General features: G+C 39.0%; 1 protein-coding gene across 1 annotated transcript; it reads left to right on the top strand.

Annotated features, from left to right (window-relative positions):
• The first annotated feature begins 468 nt into the window (after positions 1-468).
• Positions 469-9,214, top strand: dnaja2a (DnaJ heat shock protein family (Hsp40) member A2a). Its single transcript, XM_014983730.2, has 9 exons — positions 469-625; positions 1,857-1,916; positions 3,700-3,929; positions 4,420-4,500; positions 4,587-4,720; positions 4,812-5,008; positions 5,971-6,115; positions 6,547-6,674; positions 8,111-9,214. Exons 1-9 carry the CDS (start codon positions 548-550, stop codon positions 8,297-8,299), a joined length of 1,242 nt encoding a protein of 413 aa, XP_014839216.1. The 5' UTR covers positions 469-547; the 3' UTR covers positions 8,300-9,214.

Genomic DNA, 9,214 nt, shown 5'->3' on the forward strand with positions numbered 1-9,214 from the left:
TGTCAACCACTCCTGGGCTCAGTAGGTGTAGTGCGAGGGGGCTAGTAAGACACATTGGGGCATGCTGATTTTTGGCATGTTTTAAACATTGAGTTTTTCTGTTGGTAGCTCTTCCAGGCCATATTTGTTCAGTCTCTTTCTAACTTATACAGTCATGAATTTTAACAATGAGGAAGCAAGTCTGTGGAATCTGAGATGAAGTCCAGTTTCTGTAATTTGTGCATAGTTTCACTGAGCATTCAAACTTGCTTTCCATCTACTGAGAAAAAATGAAAAATCAAGGAAGAATTTATTTAAAATTCTATACAAGAAAAATCACCTATGTCTATTTTTTCCCCTTTTTTGCGTGGTTTCCAGGAATTTTACTTCAACACGTGGCTCAAAAATTCCGCTGTCAAGCTGCATACTGGCCAGGAGGGGGCGACAGTGCTTACGCAGAGTCTCTAACATCCAGGAAACTGAGGAAGAAGACGAGCAAAACATTTTCCACCGGCTCCTTCTCTTTGTCCATCCTCCTCCTTGTTGAAGCAACATCCCCAGCAACACCATGGCCAATGTTGCCGACACAAGACTATACGACATTCTTGGAGTGTCTCCGTCCGCAACTGAAAATGAGCTCAAAAAGGTAACTTGGTAGAAAAAATAGAGCAACCTGAAAAGAAACAGTTAGAGCTGAGAGTTCTAGAAAAACGTCACGTTTCTCGAACCAGGAAATGATTTGCTAAGCTAATGCTAGCGGTGAGGTAGCCTAGCATGCTAAAGGTGCTAGCATTTTAAATGGCCTGAAAGTTCATGTGACATGCCGCTGTAACCTTTTATTATTACAGATTCTTTACATTCCGGAGAGATCAGTCACAGTGTAGCCACTTCCAGGCAGTTTATTTTGTATTCATTAGAAATTTTACACATTAAATCCAAAACGGTAATATCTGAAGTTTAGTTTTTCTTGTACTGATGTAACTGTTGACCTCAAGTTAGCTTTAGCTTAAATCTCGGTGGCCTTTTACTTAGCGTCGTTTGTCAAAGGACTATAATGAACACCTTATTTTATTTTATTCTATCTTATGTTATACTATTTAACTCTGCACTGACATAGATTCAATTGATATTGGGTATATAAGTTCCGATTAGCTTCGCTGTTAGTTTTTGGGCTAGCTAAAAGAACATCAGCTTGTAACCTAATAATTGCGTTTCTTAATGAACTGACCCGCCCCATAGTCCACTTTTTAGTGAATATTTAGGGACATTTGTTCTAATATCTTACAAAGTCCCGATTCGATGGCGTCATTTCTCAAGTCATGCTGCTTTGCTTTTTCTGTATAGAAGCTAACTGCATGGCTGTGACGAAGTCGTTTGTTTCCGGTTTTTGATATTTAGCTATTCTCCATATAATGCCAAGTTTTTCCTATGCCTTCTTAAACATGACATCTGAGGCTGTTTTTGTATGTATTTTTTAATAAAAAATAATCTGCTCCCCGTACAGTACTGCTGTGTTTTGGGTGTTAGCAAGGGATGCTAATTAGCAAATTCTGGTTTTCGTTAGCAATAAAGTTGTCAGACATTTTGAGGGTTCCGTTTTATACTAAACGTCGATTTGTAAGTATAGTTAAGTAAATAAAAGCCGGACAGCAGAATGCCGTGTCCTTAACTGCTCCAGAAATGGATATTTGTGTTCTAAACATCAAGTGACTGAGGTTATGGGTCCGTTTGCCGGTTGGAACATTTTGGTTTCTTTACGCAGGCACGTGTGATTGCGTAAACAATGAGTAAGCTCCTTTCAGGTGTTCCTCTCATGAGAAGTTCCAGGTTACACAGAAAAAAATTAACACAAGGAAATTATCCTTCTGTCTTTCCAGGCATACCGGAAACTGGCAAAAGAGTATCACCCTGACAAGAACCCAAACGCTGGTGACAAGGTAAACATTTGGTGATGGCGTCCTACATTACTGTGGGGGACAAAATGTACAGATAAAGAAATACAGGGTCAAAAGGTTGAATATTATTTGTGTCTCATTTCAGAAAGTGAAACTTGTTTATTCCATAGATTCATTACTTATGGAAATAAATAATTTAAGCCTTTTTTTTCTTGCATGTTTGATTATTGTGGCTTAGAGACAACGGAAACCTCAAATAGAAATTATTACACTACATGAGCTCATTTAAAAAAAAAAAAGATATTTCAAACAAGTGTCAGATTTTTTGAAAAGTACACTAAATACATAGTTGAGGCTCATTTTGCATAAATTATTACATCACTTCAGCGTGGTGGTTCGTCTGTTTTTGCTGAGGTGTAATAGAAGCCGAGATTTCTCATTAGACACTTGTCGTTTCTGGTTAAGAGGTGGCTTTACACATGGTTTACATTTATAGTCCATGTGGCCAAAGCGACTTTATGGCTCTAGCTGCTCCGACTCCAGCCTCAGTTCATTCCTTGTGAAACTCTCCAAACTCTTTCCAGGCTCAGAAAACCTCTACTTTGATTCTTGGAGATGTTATTGTAGGAAATTTGGAAATTTCCTGTCAAATTCACAATACTTCACATTAATTAACAATTTTTTGCTTGTCTATTACATAAAATACCAAAAAATGCTTAAGTTTTACCATGTAAACACTTCAACCTGTCTTATAGGAAACACATAAATATTAGTGAAGCTCATTTATTAGAAAATAAATTTACCTTGAGTTAATGTTACATTTGCATTATGTGTTTTTAACTATACATAAGCACCAACTATAAAGTCTTAAAAAAGGCAAACATAAAAAAAACCCATTAAAATAAGCAGTATTCATTTGCTTATTGTCCAATTGTTTAATCCTAATTAAAGTTTTTTGATCCTTCATCTGTGACATGTTACTTTATTTGCTGAAGTTGTTAGCCTGTAAACTGGTGAAGACAGGCAGTGGTTGTGGAGGTCAGGAGAATAAAGAGACTCCTGACCTCACTCTCCCTACATGTTCACATGTTGACCATACTATGTTGCCATTTTGCTTCCAACAATTTCACCAAAGACACTCTTTAACTTGTCTTTGCTATCTGTTACTGGTGTATAAAACCCTCCTACAATATATATAAACAAAATATGCTTAGCTTTGTGGGGGAGTAAGTAAAGCCTGGTGGCCCGCCAGCCTTAAAATACTCTGAGGGAAACTCTGCCGAACAATCAATAAAGATCTGTGAAAAGTGGCTGCAGCAGATGTTCTGTTTGAACTCAAGTTGTGTTGATTTATTCATTCATTCTAAATAAAACGTCACAAATAACTTCAGTCTTTGATTTAAGCTGTTATGATAATAAAATCTGTCTGGACTTGATCCATCCAATGGAGTTGATTTATGGCCACAGTGCTGCTGTTTGCTTTTCTTCCACAGAACACAGGAAGCTATATTAACTTCTGTTTGCCCTCATCATCCTTTGGATGATTTGACATAAACAATAATTATTCAGATTTGCTCAGAGATGGTGGTTCTAGAGTAACTAGTGTAATTTTGATGATGTAGTCCAAACATTAACCTCATCCAGGTAGCTTTCTGAATTCAGAAATGTTCTGCTTCCCACTGTTAGTCCTTTTATCTGTTACAGAGAATGTAGATGTGCTGTTCCCATCCTGTTATGTTTTTAATTACAGCCTCAGTCCCTTTCTTTGGATTCCATCAAACCTCTTGTTTTGTGCTGAAGTTCTCTTTTCTCTTTCTTCGTCTAGTTTAAAGAAATCAGCTTTGCCTATGATGTGCTCACTAACCCTGAGAAGAAGGAACTATACGACCGGTATGGAGAGCAGGGGCTGCGGGAAGGAGGCGGGGGCGGCCCCGGGATGGACGACATCTTCTCCCACATCTTTGGCGGCGGACTCTTCGGCTTCATGGGCGGACAGGCGGGCCGCTCCAGAAACGGCGGTCGGAGGAGAGGCGAGGACATGGTCCATCCGCTCAAGTAGGTCGCACGTCCCTCAGTGGTCCTGTGAAGTCTATGGCCATTTAATATTGTAATTTGATGTTTGGAAAATAAATTAGCTTAATGGAAACACAGCAATTTAAAAAGAAAAACGTTTTATTTCGATCCAAAGTTTTGCCACTAAGATGAGGTGGTTTTTTTTTCGGTTGAGTCAAAATTGGTTTATTTCGTAAAACTGCAATGGAAACACTTTTTTGCGCCACATGATCAACAACCACATGTTGCTGCTGGCATAAACCATGAAGAAGACAACGACCGGAAGTAGCTGGAGGACGATGCTGTGACCTGTTTTTAATGACTTAAGTGAATAAACTTGTTCAGTTGTAACTTTAATTTAGTTTATTATTTAATGGAAACACAGCAACTGAAATTTTATTTTATTGCTTTTGTTTTTCGACATTAGAGGAATATTGACTAAATTTTCCTCATTTGTCATGTACGCTCAGCTAGTGTCTCATGTTTTCTTCAGGGTCTCACTGGACGACCTTTACAATGGGAAAACAACAAAACTACAACTCAGCAAGAATGTCTTGTGTAGTTCCTGTAATGGGTAAGTTGGACATCATTCCCCCTGTTTGTTGTTTTCTTGTTGCCGTCTGCTGAGGTGTTGCCGTGATTCTTCCTTCATTGATTCAGACAAGGAGGCAAGACGGGCGCTGTACAGAAATGCACGGCCTGCAGGGGGCGGGGCATGCGCATCATGATCAGACAGCTGGCTCCAGGCATGGTCCAACAGATGCAGTCTGTGTGTACCGATTGTAACGGAGAAGGTGAGGACCACGGCTGTGTGTGTGTGTGTTTCTGCGTTCCAGCGACCGTCTCAGAGCCGCCGTTACAGTTCGTTCCGTGTGTTTGATCCAGGTGAAGTCATCAATGAGAAAGACCGCTGTAAAAAATGTGAAGGCAAAAAAGTGGTGAAGGAGGTGAAAATCCTTGAGGTCCACGTAGACAAAGGCATGAGGCACGGGCAGAAGATCACCTTTGGAGGAGAAGCCGACCAGGCACCGGGGGTGGAGCCTGGAGACATAGTCCTGGTTCTGCAGGAAAAGGACCACGAGGTAAAACCCTACACTTCAAGTAATATTATTATTCGGTAGGATTTTTGTTTATGTTGTACTTCAAAACATGTCTAAAAACTCGATCACATGGCCGTTTCTCTGGAGGTGTGTTGGTTTAGAAACATGACGGATGCTCTGTTCACAAATGGTTTGTCTGCATCTGTCCTTCTAGACACTGAAGCAGATGCACATAAAGGTTCATAAATGCATATAATTCATATAGATGCGCCAGTCAGAAATTAGTTTCTAAGCTCTAGTTTTTGACTAGAGGTTAGAAACCTCTGCTGCTGCTGCTGATTTCCAATGACACAATATTTTTTAAAGCCTTCATTTTCGTGCCTTCCTATCATGATCAAACAAGACTCTTACTATGAGCAAGGTGTTGTCACAGATTTGCTTACATTTTAAAACAAAGATGAGATAATTACAAAATTTATCTTTTACCATCTTCTACTAGAAATCAGTGTAGCTAGCACTGTAAAAAATGCACTGCATCATTGTGGGTTTTTTGTTTTTTTGGGGGGGTAGAGGGGAAGAAAAGTTGTTAGTCTTTAGCTTGAATTGCTAAAAAGTTCCCAAAAAGTCTTAAACTCAGAATGTTTTAGGTTGAAAGCTAAAAAGCTAAGCTGGAAGTCTTGCGCTCTCTCGCTTTCCTGCAGCCTTTAAAACGTAAAAGAAATGCTATTTGTTTTAAAAGGCTAAAAATCAGTAGATTCTAACGAGCGGCTAATGTTTTAGTCTATCAGTTCCTTAAAAGCAAAAGAGACGCCAATTAATATCCATAAACTTTATTTTCATGTGGAAATCTTCCAATAATTGTCCATACTTTGTCATTTCTGAGAAGTTTGGATCTAATGTGCCGTGTTGGGCCAGTTCACCCTGAACAAGTTGAACACGTTTCCTTCCTGATCAGAACTGGTCTCTGTGGGTTTCACATCATCTCCATCTTCTCTCCGTTTCAGACGTTTAGGAGAGAAGGAAACGACCTCTATATGACCCATAAGATCGGCCTGGTGGAGGCGCTGTGCGGCTTCCAGTTCATGCTGAAGCATTTAGACGGGAGACAGATTGTTGTCAAGTATCCTGCAGGAAAAGTCATTGAACCAGGTCAGATTTCTTCTTCTCTGGTTCTCTAGTTATGTTTGAAATGTTTAATGATGCGTTGAAGGACTAAATGTTGCTTCAAACAAAGCAGATATAAGTGAAGACATGAGATGCATCAGTGTGTAACAATAATAGTTTCAAAAGTCAAAATTTCTTTGCTGTTGAATTTCTGAGATTCATCTCAAAATTTCAGATTTTTCTTTTCTGGCAAATTTTCAACTTTTGAAACTTGGACATTAACATTTGTTTTCTAGAAAATGTCTGAGATGAATCTAAAATTTCTGAGTTTTTTGGCAGCAGTTTCTTCTTCCTTTAGTGTTTCTCTACTTTTTCCCCAACACCTCATTGTGTTAGTGGCCCTTTGGAGTAGCAGCATGTATTTCCTGGGCGGCCGTGGCTAATATTAATATTAATATCAATCTTGTTGTTTCCAGGCTCGGTCAGGGTGGTGCGGGGAGAGGGCATGCCACAGTACAGAAACCCATTTGAGAAAGGAGACTTGTTCATTAAGTTTGATGTCCAGTTTCCTGAAAACAACTGGATCAGCCCAGAGAAGCTGGTGGTAAGACAACCATTAACACGTCATCTCTGCTGTCAGTTTCTTTTTTATTTTCTTTACTTTCAGAAAAGCCTAGTCTCATTTTCTCTTACAGCTCCTTTATTTCTCCAACAGGAATCAACAGCTGAACAAAACTTACCCAAAAATGGTTCTGATAGAAAATGTTAATTCCTGATTTAGTTTATTTAAACCTTTCTGAGCCTCAATGATAGTTGTTACTGTCAACACAATAAACAAGCAAGGAATTGGAAATAACTGCATAATAATAGCTGAATTATGACACTTAATAGTTCCTGTAACTGTCCTTTTAATAAGTCTTGTTCTTTTTAGACATAAGGTGTCCTACTAAAAGACTACCACAAGGTGGCAGTAGAGCACCAAGCTGTTTCCCAGGGTAAACAGTCCTGCTCTGCTCTCAATTTCTTTCTGCGTCTCAAGTCCAACCATTTGCAGCCTGTTACACTAACTCATGCAGCTGCATGTGCTTCGTGACAGTATTTATCATTTTTTAATTGTACGTCTTTGATGGTTATTCATTGAGAGGTTATATCTCTCATTATTCACTGAGAATTTAGCAGTGCTTTGGTAAAAGAGAAGATAAAGAATGCCTAACATCTCACTAAATTATTTTAGTTATGTTTACTGTATGACATTACAGTAAGCTAATGCAGAGTTTCAGTTGTCAGGATGTTCTTGTAACTCAAGAAGTTTCTAAAAACATTTATGGAAAAACAGCAACAATCTGTTCCTCATGAGGCTCTTTGGGAAATAAAAAAATACTTCCTGTTAAATATAAGAATATTTCTTTTACAATCCAGAGAGATCAGAGACAGGCCCCAATCCGATATCAATATCTGTATCGATCTTGATGTTGAAAACAAAATTCTAGATCAAGCATCAGAGACGATGTATCTCGATCCATGGGGCAGATCTATTCAGTCTAATTCTGTGCTTTGTGCTCCGAACAATGTCATGCTTTATTTATTTTACATTATTTTTTATAATTTCTAATTGCACTTTCTGAACCATTTAAAAGATTTGTTGTAGTTTATTTTTACATTTTTGACCAAAATAGTCAACCTATTGTTTGTCAGTTTCAGTTTCTTTATTATTTAACATCAACTGTTCTACTCCTAACTGCACCGACTGAACTAATTAAAGTTGTTTTTACTTGTTTGACCAATCTCGTGAAGCTATTGGTGTATTTAAATGAGCCATGCTGGTGCAGAGTTGGCAAATAAATTCATTATTCGGTACATTTATGTCTGTGTTTAAAAAACTACAAATAAAATTGTTTTCCTGTACTGTATTGGCTGATACTACACCTCAGATATCGGTATTGGTATCAAAAGTGAAAGAAGTGGATCGGTTCGTCGCTGTGTAAATCACACCAGATTTCAATCCTAAGGTCAACTCTCTCCCTGTTCTCCCCCTAACAGGAGTTGGAGGACATGCTGCCGTCGCGGTCAGAGCCCCCCATCATCACTGGGGAAACGGAGGAGGTGGACCTGCAGGACTACGACGCCAGCCAGGGCTCATCGTCCGGCAGCCGCAGGGAGGCGTACAACGACAGTTCCGACGACGAGAGCGGCCACCACGGGCAGGGCGTGCAGTGTGCCCACCAGTAATCTCCATCCGGCTTCTCAGACATACACCATACGTATATATATTAAAAATATCTCTCTATATATATATAGACATATGCATAAGACCCCAAACACCCCCGTTCTGCAAGGGGAGGAAACTCTGTAAGTTGCAGAGGAGCCAAGAAACGTCCAGGTAGTTCCACAGACACAGATCCAGAGCATGGCTGCACCTTGTAACTGTTCCCTAACGTCGCTCACCCCAGTGCTCAAATCATCCGATCTCTGTCTGAGGAACTCTGAATATTACACCGCACCTAGAATGAATGAAGATTTATGGAAATAAGTTTGACGCCCCGCCCACTTCCCCTTCCTGTCATCTTCCTCCACTGCTCAAGTCAGATCCTCTCATCTGATGGGAGGATCCAAAGAGAAGAAGAAACAAAACGCTTCTCGATTGCAGAGTGTGTGACCTATTTTTTTGTTTGTTTGTTTCATAGTATTTACATTAATTTAAGAACTAACCAATGTGCACACAGACAAAAAACAGCTGAGCAATGTGACATAAAGATTATTTCTCAGTGATTCACGGACTCATCCACTCGGCGACATTTGTAGGACTTTGTTTCTGATTTTTACCTTTTTGTTTTTGTTTGTAGGATTTTTATGTTTTCTTTCTTTTTACATTTTAATTCAATGAGAAATTTGGTTGTGTATATCATTACAGTGGTTGTTGATAAGCTTCATCAGCCGCTGTAGTTTGAGCTGTGATTTTTAAGAAAAATAAAAAATAAAAATTATTAGTGAAACGGGGAAGAATAAAACAAGCTATCGTCTGTTTTCTGTGCTGAGACCATGTGCATGTAAAAAAGCTTTGGTTCTTGCACTTACCAAACAAAATAAAGCAGCATTCTTCTTAAGAAATGTCTGAAGTTGTTGAATAAACTGTTGAAATACCAA

The sequence above is a fragment of the Poecilia mexicana genome, unplaced genomic scaffold (assembly GCF_051168715.1).
Source record: "Poecilia mexicana isolate PSO_F unplaced genomic scaffold, ASM5116871v1 scaffold_3, whole genome shotgun sequence".
NCBI classification, from domain to species: domain Eukaryota; kingdom Metazoa; phylum Chordata; class Actinopteri; order Cyprinodontiformes; family Poeciliidae; genus Poecilia; species Poecilia mexicana.